This window comes from Perissodus microlepis, chromosome 4 (assembly GCF_051167445.1).
Source record: "Perissodus microlepis isolate ML-2025 ecotype Zambia chromosome 4, ASM5116744v1, whole genome shotgun sequence".
In the NCBI taxonomy this organism is placed as follows: Eukaryota; Metazoa; Chordata; class Actinopteri; order Cichliformes; family Cichlidae; genus Perissodus; species Perissodus microlepis.
This window is the reverse complement of record NC_140464.1, coordinates 11573247-11598202: the sequence shown is the minus strand read 5'-3', so window position 1 is coordinate 11598202 and position 24956 is coordinate 11573247. Positions and strand designations below refer to the sequence as shown.

The following is a 24956-nucleotide window of genomic DNA, read 5'->3' as shown; positions in this document are numbered from 1 at the left end:
AGCATGCTAATTTGGACATCCAGATGGAGATAGCTGCTGGAGATCCTGCCTTTTACCCTGGTAATCACATGCCAACATATACTGCATTTCTAACCAATCTTATCGGATTGTAACCCACTCCAGTCACATTGTGCTTTTATTGCTACAGGCTTTACAGCAGTGTCATTGATGAGCTACAGATACTTTCTTTGATGAGATGAAATCACAAAAGAAAAACAGCTTTAAGATAAACTGCATATATAAGATTTTTTAGGCCCAAAAAATGATGGTTTCTTCAAAAAGAATGTGGAACAAAAAACTGTCAAACTTGATTGCTTGTGAAGAAATAATATCATTTTTAATTTGGTGCCAAGAACACATTGGCACAAAAAATTGTGAGCCTAAAAACGTTATATAAATAAACGTTATATATATAAAAACTATTACAGCAGTTCTTCCCTTCAGTGTCCTAACACTTACACTTACAGTGCTTTTAAAAAAATCCTTGATGCAACACAGAGAATATACAATTTTCAAAACTTTTATTTCACATCGTGTGTGTTTGTGTCTGCGTGTGTTGCGTTTTACACAGCACTCCAACTTTCTTGGTAACATGACTTTACATATAACACAAAGCTTGTTACATCAATTTCCTTTCAATTTCATTTCTGTTTATTTATTTTTCAAAAGAAGCTTGAAGAGATTAAACAGATAAAGCAGAGCTCCACACAGGGTAACATAATAATGCTTTTTGTGTCATCCACAATTTTCTCCAGAAGCACCTTCTGACATGTCTTTAAATTAGTCAAAATTGTATTTTAATGTTTTTCTGTTTTACATTTTCAGAAGCTTTAAACTGAATACATATTCTCTGTAATGTTTTAGGCCTTTGTGTATTGACATTTCCGACTTCATTCATTTTATTTTATCTGAAAAATAAAAACAGTGGAAGGATAAAGAGTTCTATTTTTCTTTAGTCGTTTAGCAGAAATAAAATAAATTAAATATGAGCCTACACGGTTTTTGTTAAACAGCTCACAGAAAATAACTTCCATTCCATGAGATTCAATGACATTTTTCATCTTTCCCCTTATGTTTCTTAGATCTGAGTGTTCAACTTCAAAGACTTATACTCAGAGAGGAAATGGGAGACTGTCTCCACTTCCTTCCTGTTTACGTAAGATCACAGATAACAACTCTGAACAACTCTGAAGTCTACACATAAGTTTATGAATAATGCTGTTTAAGTTATCATTGCAAATTCCTTGTTTAGAAAATATTTAAATACATGTCTAAAATACTTTTTCAATAATATAATTTTTAATATGTGAGATACCTGTTAGGATGTTGTTTAGCATGTGATGGTGCATCTAAGTATCTAATTATCATCTACTCTTTCAAACTCTTTTGATGATTTTTGTCTGGTGTATACATGCTGGAGGACTTAGTGAGGACTAACTCTGGTTATATTTTAACATTTGGGCTGACGCACATTTTTTGAGCTCTACTCTGTTCCAAATGAGTATCTCTTACGAGTAGATTAGAGGACATGTTCAGACGGGAAAGAATAGTATGCAGAGAAACCTGCCTGCAGATAGAGAAAGAGAAAGGTAGACCAGGCAGGAAGAGGAGCTTTCAGAGGACAAGAAAAAAAATTAGGGGAGGGGAATGAACATAAATAACCGTAGGCAACTGTGATCATACTGTGATTTGGTACATGAGGCACATTCATCATCCTTCATTCCTTTTGAGTATTCATCCAAAGCAGTCTGAAGGTAAGTTAATGGCAATTTACTACATATAAATAATAGTATATATGTTTAGATACATTCCCCTCTACTGAAATAATTTAAGCAAAACGTGATTGTGGGGAGATCTTGGCAAGACATTTCTTACTTACCCCCCAAAAAAAGAAATAAACAGATCCAGTCATAGTTAGAGGACAACCTTCTTGATCTGATTTCAGACTTACTGAAATAACTGATTATCAGACCAGAGGAGATTATTCATATTCATTAAAGCTCTAGTTGATGTTACTCTATTATCTCAGGCCTATAACATCAAAAGCTCAAGTGCAGTTTAACTCGGGTTTGCCCACTCTCCTTTACAGTGTTGCTTCCGTTCATTTATGCACAGCTCTCTTAGATGAGTTGAGGTCTGAATTGTGACTGGGGCATTGCAGCACTCTGTTTTGTTTTCTTTTTCAGCCGTTCTATTATAGATTTGCTCGTGTACTTCAATCAAGCCTGTTGCATGACCCTATTTGAGGCATGTTTTAAGCATTATTAGTCTACATCATTCATTAGGAATAAAAGCAGGGTTTTATCTACTGTGCCAGGGAATAGAGGCTCATCTAAATGCTCTTTAAATCCCATGTGTCAGAAACATACCACTTATTATTACTTTGAGCTGCCCAGTAAAGCATGTATCTACTGAGTTTTTGTTTGTTTGTTTTTAACTTCTCTGATGTGTTGTTGTCTGTGATTTACTTGAGATATCTAGATTGCAAAACAGGTTGAAATTAGCTTAAAAAAAATTGTAGACTTTAACTAATGCATGTTCTTTTAAACTTTTTCATAATTTTTCTTTTTGTAGGTATCAATGGACATGATGACAACTTGCCAGCTGAATCAGACATGTGGCCAGCCGAATAGTAGCGTCCCACCTCCCATGAGCAATTCAGGCTTAGCAATATCCTGCTTCACAATGTTATTTGGCGCCATCTCCAACCTTGGTGCACTGAGCATCCTGGCTAAGTCTCGTGGTAGATTCTGCTGCCAGTCCAAAGCACCATTCCTACTTCTAACAGTGGCTTTGCTTTTGGCTGACCTCGGAGGTCATGTGATCCTAGGTTCCTTTGCACTGTATCTCCACATGAATCATCAGTATACTATGAAACTATGTGATGTCTTTGGAACAAATATGGTGTTTTTTGGCCTGTGCCCTTTGCTGTTCGGTTGTGCTATGGCAGTGGAGCGCTGTGTGGCCATCACTAAGCCATTTTGTCGTGTTACTATGATTACTGTGGCTCATGTGGTACGGGTGGTGTTATTCCTTTCCGCTCTTGCACTTGTTCTGGCAATTCTGCCTTTACTCAAAGTGGGGACTTATACTATCCAATATCCATGCACCTGGTGTTTTTTGAGAGTTGCTTCTCCATGTTTTGCAGCTGACACTTACCTGGCTTTGATTTTCTCATGTCTGGGCCTCACTGCGCTCACCCTTTCCCTGTTCAGCAACACAATGAGTGTTGCCTCATTGGTGCATGCCAAAATGAAGACCCCCAATGGTCAAACAAACCACACAACCCACTTTGGTCGGGAGGTAATGGTGCAACTGGTAGTCATCACTGTTGTTTCCTGTGTCTGCTGGAGCCCCTTCCTTGTGAGTGCTGCTTTTGTTATTCTGAAGACTTTTTTTCTATAATAATTTAGATATGATTTATTTTAATATTAGATCTGATTAATAAAAAGGGACAATGAATAAATAACACATCATAATTGTTTTCTCTCATTTTTCTCCTACATTTTAGATCCAAATTCTTCTGATGCAGCTCAAGCAAAGCCCTGGGACATCAGCTCAAAAGCTCATCTATGTGGCTTTACGTATAGCCTCCTGGAATCAGATCTTAGACCCCTGGGTTTACATCTTACTGAGGAAGACAGTGCTCTTCAGAGTTTGTGGACAGAGATGGACCCTGACAAGAACATAGTTCCACTATTTGCATTAACTATATTACTCATGGACTTTTTGTATAGAGAACATAGATACTTTCTATTTATTAACAAACCAAGAGCTTATTTACACAAGCAGTTAGTGAATAAGAGATGGAGGCGGACTTGAACTACATTTCACAACATTTAGTAGTCTGTACCGGTTCTGTCATCAATAGCAGCTACTTGCAGATTGGCCAATGGGGCGGCGTTAGTTTTGACCAATCAAAATTGAGAAAAGCTTGACAAGCAGTGAGTTTAACAAATAGCGGACCTGCAGGAGAAGGTTAACGCCCGTGGTGGGTGGTGCTTCTGTGGCAGCGACTCTGTTCAATATGGAGTACAGAAAATAGCCACATTCAGCTGGAGTTTAACTGTTCTCGTTCACATTTGTGCCACTTGGGCACAAATTATAATCGCAGGCTCGTAGAGGACACGTGACTGGACTCGCTAACGTATGTTTGACATATTTATAAATGTACTTTGAATAAACTAATAAATACTTGAGCACAACTGCGCTGTAAGAAGTAAAAGTGTGCTAAGACTTGGAAATAAAATAATACGGATTTTCCTGAAAACGCTTCATTGGGGACTTTCTCGACGCTCCCAACAAACGGAAGGACGATTTGAAATACCGCTGGTTTTCTAAATAATAAGGCGGGCCGACCTGCGAGGTTATCGGGTGAAAGGTGACAGTGCTTCTGTCTAATTGACCTGTAGGTAAGTTATGCGTATAAAGTTTGTGAGCAAACAGTGGTTCTTTAAATGCCACTTGTTCACACACGATGCTTAAATTTGAGCTGAATTCCCTTTAAAAACGTAATCTCCGTTCAGTGGTGTAATGCGACGTGTTAGTTACAACCTGCAAAAGTTTCTCGTGTGTACTGATCCGCAACTGTAGTACTTTAAGCCTCCAGAGTGGAACTCATGTAGGCTTTAGCTCAAGCCAGTTCTTTCTGCTAAAAGCTTCGTCTTTCTCCTTTTATACTGTGTCAAGAATGCACAATGCAGCGAGTGTTTCAGCCTCTCTGGGGTCCATGGGACTGTGTCGTCTCTTCGGGGTGTCCTGGCCCTGGAGTCTGGCAGCAGGTCTTGGGGTATATCTAGGCACAAGCAGTTGGAAATACTTCTACATTGCAGCACGCACGGCCAAGAGAGACCTCAAGTAAGTTAACGACATCTACATGAAGTTGTGACTCATTCGCGTGTATATCTGTATACATCTTTGTGCTTAGACCTGATTTTTCTTGTCACACTCCCCAGTGGCTTGTATGTGCTCATGAGAGTGAAGCTGGCCTTATGGCGCTACATGCACCATGGAAGCAATATTCCTTCCATTTTCGCCCAGACAGTGAAACTCCACCCAAATAAACCAGCTCTCATCTATGAGGCCACAGGAGAAATGTGGACCTTCACCCAGCTGGATGAGATATCAAATGGAGTCGCCCATTGGGCGAGAGGTCAAGGATGGGTCTCCGGAGATGTTGTGGCCCTTTTCATGGAAAGTAGGCCATTACAGGTGGCACTTTGGCTGGGTTTGGCCAAAGTTGGAGTGGAAGCTGCACTCATCAACTTTAGTCTCCGCTGTGATCCTCTTCTGCACTGTATCGGGGTATCACAGTCACGGGCGATTGTGTTCGGAGCTGAGCTGGCTGATGGTAAGAATGTAGAGATGATGTAGAGAGAGCTGATCATAAAATGAGTATTTGTTTTAATTTTGTATAAATGGAGCTGTTTGTATAAATCTGTGATGCAGTATTATACTGTCAGCAAGGGACAGGTGTTATGTTTGCACCCACAATACAACTAGTCTCAGCTACAGGTTCCTTGCTTGATATCTGTAAAGGTATAGTAGATGGTCATCTTAGGTGGTGTCTCGTTGTTAACACTCAATCTGTTTTAGAATATGTTATTAATCCCTAAGGAAATGATGTAGTTACAGTTGCTCCAAGACAATAAGAACAGTAACAGACTGAACTAATCTAAAATATTACAAAGTTACAAAGTATAAGAAATAGCTCAATTATAAATATCCAGAATATTACAGAGATTAAATATATGAGTGACACTGTACTCTAAACTTTAAACTGTAAAACTTTATTTTCTTATTGTCACTGTAGAGCATATGCAAATATTAAGGCTTTAAATATTGCACTGTGTACTGTGCATTAGATGGAGAAATTGTACCGAGAGAGAGCTTCAGGCAGGAATGATTTCCTGTGTGGTTCAGTGGTGCATTTAGGTAATCTCAGTCTCTCACTGAATGTGCTCCTGTGACTGGGCACTCATGGAGTGGGTGGAGGGTATTGTCCAGAATTGTCCTTATCTTGGACAACATCCGCCTCTCTGACAACAAGGGAGTCCAGCTCCGTCACAACAATATTGGCAGCATCAGTTTATTGACTCTTTCGGCATCTGCGACCTTCAGCCTGCTGTAAAACAAACAATAATAATGACAGGGCCTATGAAATGTAAGACGAGTTGGACCTGTTGTTGGCATCCATGCTGCCAATGAAATTCTTGGTGAAGCTAGTTAACGCAGTTTAAATACAACTTCTAAAAGCCAGAGACAATACCTGATATGAATTTGGCTGATCTCTCCTTCAATTGTGCGATCTTGAGCTCTTTAGTTAGTTTCCAGTGCTATTTTTAAATCACTTAGTGGAAGTCCTATTCTGATCATTTACAAGTGGCATGGATCCCATGAATCTCAAACTTGCACGGAGAGAAAACATCAGCAACTGTGTCAAACTGGCAAATGCCAGGAATTTTTGGCTGTACCAACACAAGTATGTGATTAGATTCCCTGCAACTTTCCCCTTTACCAAAGTGGAATTCAAGTTAAAGGGCGAATGAGAATCCCAGAAGACCAAGTGATCAAAACCTAAGAGTTCAGAAGTGATCTAAAAATAGCAGATTGTGGTGAATTACTACCCAAGGTTATGACCTTGAAGAGCACTAGCTAAATTAAAATCATCTAATGGTGTTGGACAACTTTATGATCACACACATACAATCTAGAGAGTCTGAACTGAGCTGACTTATATCCCCTTTTTATATCTAACTATGTTTCTTCCTGAATGCCAGCTATGTTGGACATCAGTTCCACCATGAGCCAGTCCATGGTACGATTTTGTACAGGAGACCTCAGCGCAGAACAGTTAGCCTGTCTTGCTGCTCAACCTCTGGACCCTATTTTAGCTGCTGCACCTAAACATCCCCCTTCACCTTGTGTTCCCCCTAAAGGAATGAATGGTGAGTATCTCACTAAACTCAGCTCTCACTCTGACACTTAATCTGTATGTTAATGAGTGACTCCATTTCAGATACCTTCTTAAACAATTTCCTTACAGTGTGTGTAGCTGTTAACCTTTGGTTCTTGGTTGATTCTGAATTCCCAAAGTGTATGCGCCATAGTAATTCATTTTTCTCACACTGCTATTTCAAAACTAAAATTACTTTCCAGTAATTATATATCTCAAGCCTGATAAGGAAAATACTTGGCTAATAATGCGAGTCATTTTATGACAGTTGCATTTATTTTTCATAGACAGCTGTCTGGAGCAGATAAGAGTGACTTGCTTGCACTGTCCAGTCTGGATATTAATAAACCATTTCCTAGCCCAGTGGTAAATCTGTCTTAGATGAATTAACATATAAGCCAGTATTAAAGGTGTGAGCTTCAGATATACCTTACATAACAGTTCAGATGAAATTGCCAAGGGAAATATTAAGCAAAGTAGAAACTATGTCTGCATTTTCAGTTCTTTAATGCATTGGTTTCCAAAATGCCATCCCAGCAGTAAATAAAACACTATGTAAATTTGCAGGGTGCATTTTTATGCTATATTCTATTGTTTTGCAGACCGCCTATTTTATATTTACACCTCGGGGACCACAGGATTGCCCAAGGCTGCCATTGTGGTTCACAGTCGGTATGTTTTCTTGAAGAACCACTACCAAAAGAGGGAAAAAAAATCACCTTTCTTCAAAGGTTTATCTGGGAATCTCTGTTTTCTTTGACAGCTATTACAGAATTGCTGCTTTTGGGTATTTTGCCTTTCGCATGCGCTCTGATGACATTGTCTATGACTGCTTGCCTCTCTATCACTCAGCAGGTATGTGGTGCTAGTCTACAGATTTTTAATGACTACAGTTTCACCTTCAAGGTTTGATCAAGTTTTCTTCTCTTTCCAGGAAACATTATTGGAGTTGGCCAGTGTCTGATCCACGGCCTCACTGTTGTAGTGAAGAAAAAATTCTCTGCCAGCCGCTTCTGGGAAGATTGTATTAAGTACAACTGCACTGTAAGCACCTATTGATTTCATTAGTATGGCATTTATAATAGTTTTTTTGAAGTTATTCATAAACCATGAGGTTTTGAACAATAAGATTTTTTTTTCTTCCCTCGGCTTGTAGGTGGTGCAGTATATTGGGGAAATCTGCCGCTACCTCTTGTCTCAGCCCGTGCGGCCAGCTGAGAAGCAACACAAAGTACGGCTTGCTGTGGGAAATGGATTGCGCCCCAGTGTTTGGGAAGCCTTCATGGAGCGTTTTGGGGTGGCGCAGATTGGCGAGTTCTATGGGGCCACCGAGTGCAACTGCAGCATTGCTAACATGGATGGCAAGGTCAGCAACTACCATGTAACTTGACATGCATGTCCTCACTATTACAATGTTAATTGGATCAGAGTTTAGCTAATTCTGTCCTGCCAGGTGGGAGCCTGTGGATTCAACAGCCGTATTCTTCCCAATGTGTACCCCATCCGTCTGGTGAGGGTTGATGAAGACACTATGGAACTTGTTCGGGACAGCCGTGGGTTCTGTGTGCCTTGCCGCCCTGGTACTGAACATCTATACAGCGGTTACAACTTGAAGGGTTTTGGGAGTCTTTGACCTATGCTGGTCTTCTTAGAGTGCTAAATTATAGTCCTCCATGCCTTGCAGGGGAACCAGGCCTTCTGGTAGGCCGCATCAACCAACAAGACCCATTAAGGCGTTTTGATGGCTATGCTAACCACGATGCTACAAAGAAGAAGATCGCTCACAATGTCTTCAAGAAAAATGATTCTGCTTATTTATCAGGTTGGGAATCATTTTTGTTTGATGCACCTGTAAAGAAATTATTGTCCCTCGTCTTTTCTAAACAAACATTCATGAAGTCTACTGCAGTTCAGTCGGCTTGGCAGGAAATAGATTAAGTTCATTCAGATCATTCAGATCACCTGGAGTCATTTCTCCCTGTTACCTGGCAAAATCAGCAAATTACCATATGATCAAGTTGATAATGATGTCTTGCACAAAGTTTTGTTATCAGAGTTTATATATAAACTTTTACTGTGACATCCACCTTGCTACAGCTGATTATCGATGTAGTGGGAGCTTCACCCATTTTTCTGTCTGTCATTGTTTATGCTTGCATAGCTTGCACATCACATTTTTAAAATTTGCTACATTAAACTTGTGTTTTTCAAGTGTTCATGGTAATTGTTATTCAAACAAAACTTGGAAGTTTAAATAACTCATGTCAGTGATTAATAGCTGTAAAAACCGCACAGGTACTTTGCTTTACCTCCACACCAGGTGACGTGTTAGTGATGGATGAGCTGGGCTACATGTACTTCCGGGATCGCAGTGGGGACACCTTCCGCTGGCGAGGGGAAAACGTCTCCACCACTGAGGTTGAGGGTATACTAAGCAATCTTCTGGGTCAAACTGATGTTGCAGTGTATGGTGTGGCAGTGGCAGGTAATGGTTCATATACTTAACTGCCTTTAGCATTGCATTGGGACTATGTAGTTCCCCTTTATTGTTTAGTGATTTTAAAAGAACTCAATACTACAACTATTTATTTCTATGCTTAACTCCAGGTGTGGAAGGTAAGGCAGGCATGGCTGCCATTGCAGATGCCACGGGGAGTTTTGACTGCAGCAATTTCTTGCAGGATATCCAACGAGTTCTTCCTCCGTATGCTCGCCCTGTGTTCCTGAGAATCTCCCCACATGTAGACACCACTGGTAAAATGCTCCTTTAGTTTTATGCTACCACTGATGACTACATATGAAAACAAATTATAATCTGTGTGTATCAATATTTCTGTATAGGTACATTTAAAATCCAGAAAACCAGGCTGCAGAGGGAGGGATTCGACCCACGACTCACGAATGACAAGATCTACTTTTTAAACACCAGAGGTGCACGTTACGAGGCCATGAATGAGGAGCTATACAACGCTATAGTCGAGGGAAGAATGTCTTTATGATCTGGAGGCTTTAGCAGGGCAGTCAGGGACCCTTAGTTAAACAGCTACTTTTCAGAGAATGAGTAATATATGGATATAGGAGTGTGTGCATCACTCAGCCTTGAAGTACCAGAGTTGCAGGGAAGAGAGTGAGCGGGCTTCCGACATGGAGACAGTACTGTAACAGATGATGTTTTAACACTGTATAAGTAACACACCAGAACATGATGTGTGGGCATTTATTCCCTTTAATAGCATCTTTGTCCATTTTTAAAATCTGAGCATCACCGCACATAGAGTGGAGTAGAAATCTTACATTAATGTGAGTAGGAAAAAAGGGTAGTCAGGTTAAACTTTGTTACATGGTATGTACCTGTTTATAAACTGTGCTGCAAGATTAATTCTGTATAGGTTTAAACAATAGTTTTGTGTTATTGCTGTGTGTATGAATGAGGCTAAGAGACCAGAGTTCAACATGCAGTGTATGTGGCTACTAGCTTGAACATCAACCCTTGACATTTTTATCTTTGACATTTTTATTGCAATGGGAAACTAATCCCACTTGTCAAATCTGAACTTCTGAGGACACTTGTTTACAAATATGCCAGCATTGCTGTTTTATGTGCCTTTTATGAAACTAAGATCTGTATTTAATGACTTTTTTTTTTAATATGAGCTTAACTGTGTGTCGAAATCACAGAAGTGATATTTTCATCATACAATACTAGGTCACATATAGTAACTGTTATTGTGTAAAAAATCTCATTAGTGTTGTAAGATGTAGTTGTAAAGCTTGGGAAGATATTCACAATCATGGATCTGTTGGAAATTTTTTAACTCAAATGAAAGATTTTAAACTGTGTCTGTTTAAAGCAATTAAAGGTTACTTTAATATCCTACTGTAACCTGGATCATTATGAAGAGCCACAGAGTTTACAGAACAATTTCTTAATGTCTTCAAGTTGATTTACTGTTCTGTTGATAAGGATATCCGTGAGGGTAGAATTTTCAGTGGATGCTCTTTGCAAGCAGTGCAAAAGTAAGGAAAGGCTCTAGGCGTGACAACATCTGTGAAGGTGTAGAGGGGTGTTCTCTGTCTAGGGTCGTAAAAGGTCACCTTGCCTCTGTCCATGTCTAAAACCACTCTTATCACATCCGGCTTCTTGGTCATGTTGAGCGGCTCCCACGGTGCTGTGCAGGCTTTATGCTCTCCATTGCGAAACCTTATAGTCCAGAATCCCTCTGCTGGTGTTAGAATGTGTTTACCCTTCCTGTTGATTGACTCACTGGCTACCCCGACCACCCAGTAGGTGTTGTCATTCACCTCTACATCCCAACTATGGCGTCCAGAGGAATAGCCCTCAGCGGCCAGCATCTCAGCACTGATGTCAAAACGTTCTGGGTTGTCTGGGAGCTTGAAAATCTGGGTAGAGTTCTGCACAACTGCGAGATCCTCGGAGATGATGAAGCAGCTAGCTGCTGTGTTCGGATCCAGAATCACAGGAGCTTGGGGAAATGAGTAAGAAGTTGGTGCTGTGATAGGCATAAAAGCATGACAGTAAAACTGGCAAACAAGTTCTGTGTGTGAAACTCACTGTATTTGACTATCTTCTTCATCTTCTCCCACACTTTATATTTCAGAGAGCCCAAGTGCTTGGCCACATCAATCAGAGCACTAGATACCATTTGTGGATCGGGAGAACTTTGCCAGGTTCTGAAAAGATACTCGAGCAGTTAATTTGTGAATATTGTTAATAAGCTGAAGTGGATGTGGTAGCACTTACCTCCTTATTGTTTCCTTGTATTTCTGAAAGTAAAAATAAAGAGGATCATTTATCAAATGATACTTTCAAATATATAAAAACATTACAGTCAGCTTGCTGTTCTAATTGATCTGGTCTACCTTAAGAAATGGGATATCTTGAGTTGACATCTCCTGTTCAACTAATTTGATGGTGTTGGAAAGAGATGCCATTTCACCGTTGATCTCTTCAATCGTCTGGTTAATCATTAAGTTCTTCTGATCCTCCTCAGCCTTTAAATCAGAAAGTCTGGCAGCCTCCTGCTCTTTAAGGAAACGGTGAAGGGCTTCAAATTCCTCTTTGATCTGTGTTTCAGTCTGTTCAGCTTGGTTCTGGAAAGACACATGATTGATGAGTAATCATTGCTTCCGCACCTTGGCTCTTTTTGAAGTCCAAAGCAACATTTGGAACTGATGGAACTGACAGTACCTTGGCATGTTCTGCCATTTCCTCACAGACCATTTTTGTCTTCTTGTACAGCTGTAATTTCTCTTTCAATGGTAAGAGTGCACTCTTTAGTTCCTCCTTTAAAAAAAAAAAAAAAAAAAAAAAAAAAAGACAGCCCATCAACTCTTTAAAACAAGGTCACTCTGGCAGGTGGCCAAGCTGCCAGCACAATGTGGGGCTTTCAGCTGCTGCATACCCTTCATGGCAGCATTCCATGTCAGTGCAAAGCTGCACATTACATCAGCATTGGTTTTAAGAGACAAATATCTTTTTATCTGGTAACACAAACAAAATCAAGCTCAGCATCCAAACAGGAGTATAATATAGGCTCCTATAGATTTTTTTTTTCAGATAAGTATTAAATGTTTACTGGTCTTGAGACCAGGCAGAAGAAGGCATGAGCAGAGTTAATGTGGCGTCAGAAAAACCGTGTGGGAGTCAAGTTTCAGTTCTTTTAGCACAGCAATAGCAACAGTAAACCAAATATATAAATCTATTATTAGAATGTTAATGAACACTGCCAGAAAAAAAGCTTCACACATAATGCATCAGCATATCAGACTATGAGAAATACAAAAGAAGTTCAGAAGAGTAAAGTCAAAAGTAATGAAAAAAAACTTTTTTTTTTGACAAGATTTAAATTAAAATACAGTTCAGGTGCAACATGATTCATCACCTGTTTATAAAATGATAAACAGTCTTTGAGGCTGACTTCTGAAATATTGTCTCTCAGACTATTCAGGACTGTCAACATATCCTTAATTACACAGGCTTAACCTTATTGTTAATCTTAGGTTGTAGTCATTGACATGTAATTTACCTTGCAAACACTGTGGCTGATACATCAACAAACATTTTTTTCATTATCCATTGCGTCATTTGCAGATAGAGATTGTTTTGTGCAAATTTATTTATGTTTAAGATAAGGAGATCTAATTAAACCGTGGAACTTATGTTTGCAAAAAGTAAATGGTCTGAGTATCCCTGTGACCTTAACATGCTTACCTTGCAGTCATGGGCACCTTCCCCGATGGCATAAAGCCGGTGCCCAGAGTGTGCAGCTGCTTTCCCACATAGACCACAAATTGGCTCTAAGTCTTCCACACAGAAGAGTGTGAGCTTTTCTCCATGCTCTTTGCAAGCCTCTGGGTCATTCTTGCTTCTGTCCTTCTTGAAGGATTCACAGGCCTTCTCAAGCACAGTGCTCACGACTATTTGATCCATAGAGGAACGGCGCCAGCAAAGAGGACAGTAGTGTGAATGTGAATCCCCACTGTCTTGTGTGTCCCAGCTGTCTTTCAGACAGGCTTTACAGAATTTGTGTCTGCAAGTGAGCACCACAGGCTGACTTAGAATATGTCCACACACTGGGCAGGAAAGGTCATCCTCAGTATGAGCACGTCTGGTGGCCATTCTTCTACACAGAGCTTTGATGATGTGACAGGATCCAAAGCCACTCCCATGTGCTGGACGGCTACTTCTTAGCCTCAGAAATAAGTGTTAATATCTCAGCTCACACAGGCATGCTGTGTTGTGTTGTGCATGCAGATTGCACTTTCTCAAATAAACACCACCTCTGAGAAAAAAACATCGCTTTATCAAAGAGATTTTATCTATTCAGATGTGCACAAATAATATAATCCTAGGGATGACAGAAGGGAGAATAGTGATGATAGAGTAGCTGCACCCTCGGTGATCTTCTCATTACACTTATGTTATTATCGCCTCTAGTTATTTGAGAAGTTTCTGAAGTCTGTGTGTAATAAAAGAGGTGACTAAGAAACAATGTCCAAAATAAGACTCAGGGTGGGAGTATAAATAGAAAGAAGTCATCAACACTGGAACATTTTTTCTCTGTTAAGTTTAGCTTTGGACATGAGGCTTTTAGGAAGTGACACATCATTTTTCCATATCCCTTATGGTAGTCCTTATATTTCAAAAAAGGTGTGCAAACAGTCACATGGTGGTCATGATGGTGGATTTGTCTATTTTAAACATCTATAAAAGCAAACTGACCTGTTTCTTATTAGAACAATCAACCCACCCCAAATTAGGTTGAGTGTGTTGATGGGAAAACGGCACAGGGATTTCTTAGGAATTTGTAGTCCAATTATTATATTAGTGATGGAGTGAAAAAGATGTTGCTTCTTTTTTATGTCCACCTTTGCCTAAAAAGCCTCCTAACACATCTAAGCAAACCGTGTGAACTTTGAGATTAATTTGGTCATGAAAATTAAATAAAGTGGGTTATTTTATTTTTAACCGCCTGCCTTCTTGTTGAGATGCCAAAGTGAAAATTTGATTTGTGCTCATGCCAGAGCCAGGGTAGCAGTTCAGACACTAATAGCAACACAAGAGCCAACAAACCTAAACACACACATACTGCATATATATAAACACTACAGTCATGTGAGAGTTTGCTCTGTAATCATGTTTCAGCTGTTTACAATGATACTGACTTGTGAATGGTTTCTAAATGGATGAGATCAAAATAATTAGGAAAGCACATAATTGCTGCTTTGCTCTGTGGATTTATGTGTTTAGTCACATGATGAGGTTTGAAGGTATTACAGTTCACTCCTGATCTCCTGATCAGCTACATAGAGTGGGGGGAAAAATCTGTCACCATGTGCTTGCCACTATGGATGTGTGAAGTTGAGTGTCTTTAAAATAGAGAGGACACTTTTAGTCAAGAAGGCTTTTCCACATACATTGCAGCAGCAATCATCCACCATTTGGAGATTTAACTCAGTACCAAAAAGATCTGTATCACTGTGCATGTATTACATACAAATAAGTATCCCCTTGTAGCCAAATAGAGTGGGAGAGAGCCTTTAGTTTCACCACAAATTAGCACATATTAAAGGAAGGTTTCAAGCTAGGCTAATGTAAAATTTAAAGAACACAAGTGAAAATATTCCTCTTGTATGTATGTGATGAAAAAAGACAACGTATGAGCCACGATGATTATAATTGATTAAGTATAAACTGTTTTTAGGTGCCCCTGCAATAGATTGGTAACCTGTCCAGGGTGTACCATGTCACTCCCTCTTTCAAGTACAAAGATCAGCACTAAAATACATTTTCTGGTAGAAGAATTAATTAACATTGGGAATAATTAAGGAATTCCTTGTGTAAGTAAGATCCTAGAAAAGGTTTGGTATTAACAATACACTTACAGGCCTAAAACAGAATAGGAAAACAGTGAGGAAAGCAATTAACCAAGTCTAAAATAATAATTGTAATAGTAATAGCAATAATAATACTTATAATGATAGTAACAAGTATGTAATATATGTAATGTTATGTAATGTAATGTTAACACTAGACTGTTTATAAATTCACATATAAATTCTTTGACACAAAACAAAAAAGAAGGATTTTCTGTTTTATATGACAGATCCCAGGAACAACATCTAAGATCTCTGTTAAGAAGAGAGCAGTCCTAGGAACAGCTAAGAGACTCCACAGGACCCTCAAGCTCCCAGGCCTCTGGTAGAGGACATGATCTTGAAGGACTGACCGCCAGCAGGGGCGAGAGGGGATTTTTTGTTGTTGTTGGTTTTTTTTACTATTAACAGCCTATTATGACAGAATAACTCCCAGTCAGTGTCCCAATGTGACAAAAACTGAGAACGCCTTCTCTTCAAACATAATTTAAATACTGATAATATGGTGCAAAAGTTGGCTTAACTTTCTAAAAGAAAATGTCTGACTATTAACAATATAGTAATTATTTGTTATTTTAAGACATTTTAAAAACAACACTGAAATGTTTCGAATCACATGGTCCACTTTAATCATTTTCACATTGGAATGACAAATGTGCAAAGACAAAAGAGCACTGATAAGTAAGCAGAACAGACACTGTACAAAAAAAGCAAAAGAATTAAATGCTCAAAGTGTGTAAGTAAGTTGTTGTGAAACAAAACAACAGCCCATACATGGGTTTACCAACAACATATACCATTCATCAGCTCCTTCAAGTCTGAAGTCTTACTTTAGCGCAGTCAATCTTAAAAAGATTTCTTTTCTGGCTAAAGTGAGGTTAAGGCCAAACTGAACATAAACTCTAGTAGTACTACTAAACAAAGTAAAGTATACCACAGAAATACAGTGGCTCACGTGGAAATTGAATTACATGGTGAATTACTTGTGCACCATTTAACTCTAGAATAAATGATTAAAGTAAATGATTGTCAGTTTAACACGAAACATTGCGAATGTTTAATTTACCTTTAAAAAGAAAAACAAACTGACAGGGCATAATGGGAACTCAAGATATTGCCTAATATGACCAATATTAGATGAGTTATGAGCAACTATGTATATTTTCAATACTAAATTTACACAGAAGAAATTAACTATTAATTTGCCTTGTAGTGTAATGTATTAAATACATATTCTGATTATTTGATTTATTTTTACCTAGTATTTCCTTAGCAAACACTTAAAATTTTACTTACTATTGTTATACTATTTGGCTTCAGTAACAGTTCTCATCTTACAACCATATTATTATTTCACTCCTTGATATTTGTTTTTTAATCTCATCCTACTATGGTATAATAACCTTACATCAGCTTCCTGTCATGGTGATCAGAGGAACGCCCAGATCGCTGGTGTCGTACCTCAAGGTGTTTGCTCTGGACACGTTCAAAATGCTGGAGCAGCTCACTGTAATCCACCTGAGTGTAAGAGGCACGTCTGGAAGCCACGTGCTGTTTAGAGTCCATATACTTGGATTCATCTACAGTCCTCATGAGCTCTGGATTGGGAACACAACTCAAGCGGTGGGAGAGCAGTTGAAAGGCCTGGCTCTGGGGCAGCAGCATCAGCAGACCGTACAGTGCCTTTATCAGGTATGGGTTGTTCTCCACATCGAGGAGCTGCAGACGCAAGTATGTAAAAATGGGGCTTTCTATAAGCTGTACAAGCTTGTCCACCTCCATCAGGAAGTCAACTGTAACCTCGAGATTTCCAAACTTTTGGATCAAATCATAGGCATGCTTGTAGTTCTGTGTGAGGAAACAAAGTGAGACAGTCGCCACAGGGTTGTGGCACCAGGAACGATACAGGCAGCAAAACAAAGCACAGCTCTCCTGAGTGCGCAGGTCTTTCAGCTGGTTGCGCAACTCAAAGAGCTCAGCTGAGGTGAGCAGGATAGTGTTGAGTGTCTGAACCATGGTGGATGCAAATTTAAGGTCCTCCTCCTTCAACAGGATGTCAGCCATGGAGTGGAAGATATTCTCTGCATGAAGCAACAGACACAACTGTCTGATGATGAAAGCTCCTCTGTTCTCCAAAAGCTTTCTCTCCAGACTGAAACGCTTGAGCAGGTTGATCATGAACTTGTAAAAATAAGAGTTCATACTGGGAGTGGAGGGGGATGAGTCCACCCCCTTGGATCCTGTGCTGGACTGCTGTGCAGGCTTCACATCCTCTGGCACCTTGAGCACCACCTTATTGTCAGTGTTGTCACAGGACAAATTTTGGTCTGTTTGGCCAGCAGGGGATGATGCTATCTCAGCTAAGACCTCCAGATCTTTCAGTATGACCTCATCGGACTCATCGGACAGAGTTTTCAGGAGCATGGGAAAGAGACTGTCTGTGTGGCGGAACATTTTGCGTGGTGTCTTGATGTAGAGGTGATAAAGCCATTTAAGCACAGCTATGCGGGTCATCATGCCAGTGGAGGAGTCGTGAAGGTGGCGGTCCAACACCTGAACAATGCCATCCAGGTCCAGAGTTACCTGAGGCCTATCAGCACTTGCTGGAGTGAAGAAACTGATATTACTGAAACCAACAGACTCCTGGGATGCATTCAGCATATCATTGCTGTCTGTCTCTGTTTTGGGCTTGTCATTTTCCTTAGATGGTGACCCTGTGCTTTCACGCCTTTCCTCCTCCTCTTCCTCATCATCCTCAGGAGTGACCAGTTTCATTAGACTGTAATTACAAGCACTAGCAGCTTCTTTAGTATTCTTCTTTCTGTCATCATAGGAAAGACAAGGCAGCACTGCAGTCAGGATGCCAGAAGAGTACGGAAGCATCACTCTGCCCGCAAGCTGGATGAACTCCCTCATCCATGTCATAGCTGTCAGCTGTATCAGATCATTTGTTAATTTGGTCTCATCTGCAGCCTGGCAGTGGATAACCAATATGTTGGCCATCTCAGCAAACTTCACAGTAGAGGGAATCTTCTTAATCTCCTTTAGAAACTCTCCAAGCACCACCTCGCAGGTCTTTCTAATCTCTTTGCTATTGTCCCCCATGATCTGGAAGAGCCCATCCAAGATCTCAGGGAGATAGTCTAACAGGTGGATGTCTGGCACAGACTCCAGAACATGAATCCAAGAAATTATAAACTGCCTGGCATACTGATTGTTGGAGTAGATTCTCTCTCTCAACAGTGGAACAAATGCCACTAAGTCAAAACTGTTGCTTTCGGTGACAATGTCTTTCAGTAGTCTATCCAGGAGTTCAGATCCACTTTTTACATTTGGGTCAGGATCTGCTGCAAGTTTGCTGAGACCATCAAAAAGCAGGTTGAAGTGGGGCAGCACAGCTCCCCTAGCCACTTTGACTATGTTATAGAGGGCCTCACAGGCGTAGTAGCGCAAGCGGCTGTCTGAGTCATTGAAACACGTGAGTACAGGCTCAATGAGCTCCTTCAGATACAGACCCGACTCTTTTCCGAGGGCGATGGAGCAAGCTGCCAGTCCAATGAGACCCCCTTTCCGGCTGTGCGGGTGTTGAGAGAGGGCAAACTCCGAGGCTAAAATCTGGATCACATGTCTGATTTGAGTGGCGTTGTTCTGAGCCACAAACTCCCGCACCAGCTTCTCGATCTCTAGAGCTGCGACTTTCCTCTTTTCGTACAGTTTATCATTCAGAGCCCTGACGATGTTGGGCGTCAACGGCGAAAAGTCTTTCTCCGTGTTCATTTTCGCAGCTGCGTTGGTCCCGGATCCGGTCTGCTCAAATCTGCGTCGATATGCGAGGAAACGTATTGCATTTAATTAATTTGATGAAGAGATAGTCAGCTGCTTCTGCTTTCATTTGCTAAACCAGGAAGCTTTCTAATACAACGCAGCTGACCGGTTACATCCACCGGAAATACGTCACAGTTGCAACATTTATTTGGGTCCCGCTTTGTGTGTATCGTTACCTCAGATTAGCTTGATTAGTTACGTGTTCAGCCAATGAGCGTTTTCGTTTTCTTTGCTAGCTAACGACTTCGCACGTTGGATTTTAAGCATACTTTCTTTGAGCTGTTTGTGTCGTAGCCACAATCAGCAGCCATGGCGAGCCGCCGCTCTTTTCACTCGCAGCTCTCGTCCATCATGGAGACGATGGCCAGGTCTGCTTTGAGCCAGGTCTGCAAACTTGTGGACGAAGACTCGGCTGAGCTGCGGCAGGAGCTGTCTCGGCTCCTGTTTGCAAATTCAGCCCTGGCAGAGAAAGTAAACAGCCTGGAGTGCAAGCTGACTATAGTGAGAAGCGACGCCCCTAGTTTGTGCAAAAGTTATCGCAGTGTGGGTGTGCAAACTGTGTGCTTCGGAGACGAGGATGCTGCTGGTAGCTGAATTTATTCGCAAAAGCAGATCTGATTTCGTGATCGCCATCACTTTTGTATTTCGTTGTGTGTTTATTTCATTCTTTTATTGTTTGACTTTTCTTTAGTGCCTGGGCCTCCCACCATAGAGGGGATCTTTGGAAAAGATTGGTGCATGAATCTATGGAAAGACAGAGACCCGTACAGTCTGCAGAGATACACAGACTCACCACAGTCCCCTGATAAGGTGAGAAGAAGTTAGACTCGGGTATGACGTATTTGCTGTCTTTATGCCTATGAGCAATTTATAACAGAGTTTCCAGACAGGCAAAATATATAAATGGTTTAATATAGAATACTGATTACCAGGGTACACACATTCTGCTTATGCACATTGAAAAGCAGACCTTATTTTAAATGTGTTTAATAATAAAATGTAAACAAAGTAATGCTAAACAATTCATTTGGAATAATATGGAATATTTATGATATTAAAAAAATCAAAACACATGCACATCTTCCACAGCATCTTTTTGTTTTGGTTTTATATCAAAATTTGCTGCTGATCATTTCATCATTATTTACAACTGACAAAGCACTACTGTTACAAAACATATTGCTGTATTAAACTACAATTTAGGATCGGACGTTTTCTGTTTTGTAGTCTGTGACAGCACTATCTGACCAAATAACTGTGACTGAGATCAAAGAGGAAGACTACGAGGGGGATGTTGTCAGTACCTGCCAGCAGGAAACGCTCAGCACAGAAGGTAAGTGAGGGAAGAAGAACTTAGCCAGGGGAATATACCTTGCAGATGTAGCAGCTTTAGTAGCTTTTTCAGTGTTTGAATTTTTGCTTTTGTGCAGCAGAACATGAAGACAACATGGCTGAGGAATCAGAGCAACTTTCTGTTGGTTACACGTTCGATGGCAGCACTTGCAGTCTGTCTTTTGATCAAAATGGGGAACAGGTTGTATCGTTGGGTGGTATTGAAGAACCATCTGTGCAGGTGGTATCCATCAATGATACAGAAGAAGCTTTCAGCACTCATATCATTCCAATCGAAGAGGATGACAACGATGATGATGATGATGTTCAGTTTGTTCAGGAAAGTCAGCAGGAGCCAGCAGTGAACACTACTGAAGTTGGGCCCAGCCATGACGAGCAGCAAACAATGCCAGTAGACAGTACAGAAAAAGACTCTGCTGTGGATAAAGAGTCTCACAATGACTTTAATGTGCGTAACACAGAAACTTCCAGAAATCAAAACAGAGAGAGATTTACTTGTCAAATATGTAACAGGACATTCTTTCACAAGGGCACTCTAACACACCACATGAAGTCACACAAGTCAAACTTTTGCAGCATCTGTAAGCAACACTTCCCGCACAGGAACAAGTTAAACTCACACAGCTGCCTGCCTCCAGTTCCATCTCACAGAATCAGTAAGTCGTGCGAGTTGTGCGGGAAGAGCTTTGCCAACCCATCGGCTCTGAGGATTCACTACGTTGTCCACACAGGTGAGAAACCCCACAGGTGCAGCTTATGTGGGAAAGGGTTTACCCAGAAAGGCAATCTGAAGTGTCATCTGCGCATCCATACGGGCGAGAGACCGTTCCGCTGTATTAAATGTGGGAAAACCTTCACGCAGAAGGTGAACCTCAACCATCATTTAATGGCACATAGAAATCGAGAGGTTGTAGGCGAGAGGCCCATACCTAGGAGACACGTGAAGAACATGATAGCAGCAGTCAGTCAGTAACAAACTGAAGTAACTTATCAACTTTGACGCCTCTTCTACAGTTTTAAAACTTTAGCAAAAGGATAGTTAATGTTATGTCTGTAATAAATTGTAGCCTGTAGTGTTGTGCTTAAAAACTCTTGTATGGAAGAAAAATATTTTAGTAGTTTGGTGTTTTGACTTTACAAATAAAATGCAAATGTTTACATTATGATATAATTTCTTACATTTTCTACTTTTTAAAGTTGCTTTTTTTGTTCAAAACTCACAAATTTGTCAGTTTTAGTAACAAGGTTTATAACGATGAACATACATGTGAGTACAAAGGGGAGGAGTTTCAGGAACAGATTTTTCTTTGGTAAATATAATTCACTGAGCTGGGTCAGCGTAGACTGTTCAGGGCAATTATTACAGGAACATTTGTTGTAAATCTCCGTTTGGACATTAAGACAGTTCAACACAATATAAATATTTATTTCAAACAGTAGCACTACTTAATCTTGAAACTTTTTGGAATTCATTCAAATATTATATGACAAACACAAGCATTTTTTTTTTAAATATCAATAACATTTTTTTCAAAGAAACAAGAATGTATGTTGCCTAAAAATAAGTCTAGGCATATGTGAAATATAAAACATGACACAAACTGATTTAATCTACTTCTATTTTGATGTGAAGAGGTAGTTTGAAGGTTTATGCTACACATGTGCAAATCATGGAGAACCTGCCTAAAGTAATTATTTTGCCACCAGCTTGGGCAAGCCTTTTGTGGTCTGAAACATGAGGTATTTAAACATGTTACACGTGCATGGATGAGAAGCCAGTGAAGCTTTTTTGTTTTTGTTTTTTCATCACAGATCAGAAGTTCTCTCTCATTTTTGATAATTTCCTTGTTAAGCGTGATGTGAAATGTCTTGGGGACTCCAACCAGTCAAACTGAATCCCATCAGTCTAATGGCTCATTTACAAAAAGGACACATATTTTCCATACTGTTGTTGGCTGTTGCTGAATTTGCATTTGTAACAAAGCGAAAAGCGTGCCAAAGAATGAGCAGTAATGATAACCACATGGGCATTAAAGTTGGTTTTGTAATAGAACAAGTATTTCAAATCTTTATAATGTTTTTAAACCACGTTGAGGGTTATATGGACATGTTGGCAGATGATGAGCAACTGTGGGTGATACTGAGAGCACTTCTGTCAAAAGCTTCTGGTTTGACCGACAAATTGAAACACTGGTGGTGATTTAAACCATACTTGTACGCATAACATTTCCCACAATCCACACAGCTATAAGGCTTTACACCCGTGTGTGTCCGGATATGTATATTCAAAGAGCTTTTCTGAGAAAAACTTTTTCCACAGTCTGGACAGCTGTACGGCTTTTCACCCGAGTGCACACGTTGGTGCAGTTTCAGGTACGTCTTCTGTGCAAACCTCTTTCCGCACACTGGGCAGCTGAAGGGCTTCTCGCCTGAGTGTCGCCTAATGTGGACTTTCAGGCTGCTTAAATAGTTGAATATTTTTCCACAAAATAAACACTCAAACTGTTTGGTTGGCTTCACTGGTTTTTCCTGAAGGTTGAGTTCTTTGGTTGCGTTCATGTGAATACTGTTCGTATAGTCTGAGTATTCTGTGGCAACTGAAGGAGGATTTGTGTTGTCAATCAGAGCACCCATCGCCGCATCGTCTATTAATTTGTCCATAATTGTCGGCTGTGCGCGTTGCTGTATTTCACTCTCAGTCGTCATAGAGAAGTTGTTCAATTCCCCCGAGTGAAGTTGGAGATCATCAACAGATCTTTGAAGCATGCTGTCCTCTTCAAACATCCCAACAACTGTTAAAAAGAGAGCCACTGTAAACCAGTACACACACAGGACGGGATTATGACTTGCGTTTGGTGTCTTTTTAATATGCACTTACTTTTTCTGTTGTCTGTGAGCCTCCTCTGCTGTCCAATGGGATAATCATCAAACATCTCCTCCTTGACAAAAATCAGATCAGGTTCTCTTTCCATCATATTGATTGCCTACCAACAAGAAATGACAAGTAGCTATGAACACAGCAATCATTCAGCTAGTTTGCTGCTTGTTACAAATGCAAAACTTAAACCCAGACTGCAACTGATTCACCAACCGCAGCTCCCATGCTGGTTGTAGCGGCAGTCTCCACTGGTTCTCTTCTTTGAGAGGGCAGCTTCTCTTCTCTCCACAGGTCCATGCACCAGTCCTTCCCAAAAACTCCATCAATGGCTGGAGCAGGTTGGTGCTGTTCTGGAAGAAGAGAAACATGCAACATTGGGACTTGCTAGAGAATGATGATCACCAGTATGCAGAGCAGAATCTCAGAAGAGATTATATACAATAAAGCTATTCGGTCCACTGTAATTCTAGCCCCATACTATAAATATCATGCAGGATGTGGAAGCCCCCTGGTATGTACCAGTCTGCACGGATTTCTTACCTGCAGGGTGCCGATCCCGGCGACTGACGCTGTTGTTGACGTGTTCGGGGTACGTCTGTGCCTCCCTCGCTGCTCTCAGCTGGACCTCCAAAGAGTAGCACCTCTTCTTCAGCGCCTCGTTCTCCGTCTTGTGCAGGGATAGCTCGGTGTGAAGGACGGAGGAGCACTCATCAGCCAGGTTGCTTATTTCAACCAGAGCCGCCTTTGTTAGCTTATCCAGAATAACGGCCAGCTGCGTCCTAAAACTGCGGTTTGTGGTGTCGCACATCATTTCGTCAGCGAGGCTCAGTATTTGGAAATATTGAAACGATTCTCAGCGTAGGAACGCAGCTCCTTTAATCAAATATGAAATGTACAGCTGTGCCGCAAGGAATTGTGGGAACACGCTTTCTTCGCCCCCACCCCCAAGCTGCTGAAGACAACACAGTGGAAAATTCAACGCAACATTAGAATATGTTTTCTGCCTGCACAGATGTTTTATCTCCCTATTATAACAATATATGTGGAAATAAAGACATCTCTTTAAAATCACACCTTATTGCCAACCTCTCCACCACACTGTCCGTGCAATTCACAGCCCTGCGATGGCAGGGAACCATTGTGAATTCACATACAACGAGCAAAGTATAACAAATAAATGTATCTTTTTATTTTATTCTCACAGCGTCTGTACTTATTTAGAATATACACAGTAATGTTGAGCGCCCTCTCTCGGTCACTGTTAAAATCTGCAACACAACTTTGTTGCTAGCATGATAAGAATCGGTGTGACTTTTAGCAAAATGAGTATCACTATGAAGAACATTCATTCATTCATTTTGTGACTGTTAGTTAATAGTAGAAACTGGGATGATAATAGTTTCATTGATATGGCTTTTTTAATCACTCTATTAGAATCACTTCCCTCTAGTGGTAACAATGAAGTACTTTAAAATCCTTAATTCAGAATTTTTTAAGTTTAAGAATATTTTCTGTTTAATTATGATTGTTTTGTGAATGGGTGATATA

The 24956-nt window shown here is 40.4% G+C and overlaps 6 protein-coding genes across 8 annotated transcripts; 3 read left to right on the top strand and 3 right to left on the bottom strand.

The window, feature by feature from the left end:
* Positions 1–1672: 1672 nt before the first annotated feature.
* ptger1c (prostaglandin E receptor 1c (subtype EP1)) lies at positions 1673–3896 on the top strand. Its single transcript, XM_084925710.1, has 3 exons — positions 1673–1754; positions 2575–3363; positions 3512–3896. Exons 2-3 carry the CDS (start codon positions 2581–2583, stop codon positions 3689–3691), a joined length of 963 nt encoding a protein of 320 aa, XP_084781836.1. The 5' UTR covers positions 1673–1754; positions 2575–2580; the 3' UTR covers positions 3692–3896.
* Positions 3897–4014: 118 nt separating this feature from the next.
* slc27a1a (solute carrier family 27 member 1a) lies at positions 4015–10828 on the top strand. 2 transcript variants are annotated; one of them, XM_084925708.1, is made up of 13 exons: positions 4015–4147; positions 4690–4857; positions 4956–5350; positions 6780–6947; positions 7558–7627; positions 7719–7810; positions 7890–7999; positions 8112–8321; positions 8409–8535; positions 8640–8777; positions 9276–9440; positions 9563–9709; positions 9797–10828. In XM_084925708.1, exons 2-13 carry the CDS (start codon positions 4691–4693, stop codon positions 9952–9954), a joined length of 1947 nt encoding a protein of 648 aa, XP_084781834.1. In that variant the 5' UTR covers positions 4015–4147; position 4690; the 3' UTR covers positions 9955–10828. The 2 variants fall into 2 exon arrangements, with proteins under 2 accessions (XP_084781834.1, XP_084781833.1); XM_084925707.1 differs by having other exon boundaries at positions 4015–4412.
* A 64-nt stretch (positions 10829–10892) lies between these two features.
* Positions 10893–14193, bottom strand: trim35-13 (tripartite motif containing 35-13). The gene is made up of 6 exons (XM_084925709.1): positions 13188–14193; positions 12165–12260; positions 11837–12067; positions 11718–11740; positions 11529–11647; positions 10893–11439 (listed from the first exon to the last, which is right to left on the bottom strand). The coding sequence occupies exons 1-6, from the start codon at positions 13593–13595 to the stop codon at positions 10901–10903; spliced, it is 1416 nt and encodes a 471-aa protein (XP_084781835.1). The 5' UTR covers positions 13596–14193; the 3' UTR covers positions 10893–10900.
* A 1764-nt stretch (positions 14194–15957) lies between these two features.
* vac14 (vac14 homolog (S. cerevisiae)) lies at positions 15958–19296 on the bottom strand. Its single transcript, XM_084925693.1, has one exon. It carries the CDS (start codon positions 19127–19129, stop codon positions 16757–16759), a length of 2373 nt encoding a protein of 790 aa, XP_084781819.1. The 5' UTR covers positions 19130–19296; the 3' UTR covers positions 15958–16756.
* A 27-nt stretch (positions 19297–19323) lies between these two features.
* Positions 19324–21693, top strand: LOC146388412 (uncharacterized). Of its 2 annotated transcripts, none has more exons than XM_084925696.1 (4): positions 19324–19763; positions 19869–19987; positions 20405–20510; positions 20608–21693. In XM_084925696.1, exons 1-4 carry the CDS (start codon positions 19487–19489, stop codon positions 21501–21503), a joined length of 1398 nt encoding a protein of 465 aa, XP_084781822.1. In that variant the 5' UTR covers positions 19324–19486; the 3' UTR covers positions 21504–21693. The 2 variants fall into 2 exon arrangements, with proteins under 2 accessions (XP_084781822.1, XP_084781823.1); XM_084925697.1 differs by having other exon boundaries at positions 19325–19763; positions 20611–21693.
* Positions 20948–24341, bottom strand: LOC146388411 (uncharacterized). The gene is made up of 4 exons (XM_084925701.1): positions 23949–24341; positions 23622–23758; positions 23409–23514; positions 20948–23322 (listed from the first exon to the last, which is right to left on the bottom strand). Exons 1-4 carry the CDS (start codon positions 24217–24219, stop codon positions 22628–22630), a joined length of 1209 nt encoding a protein of 402 aa, XP_084781827.1. The 5' UTR covers positions 24220–24341; the 3' UTR covers positions 20948–22627.
* Between the last annotated feature and the right edge of the window lie 615 nt (positions 24342–24956).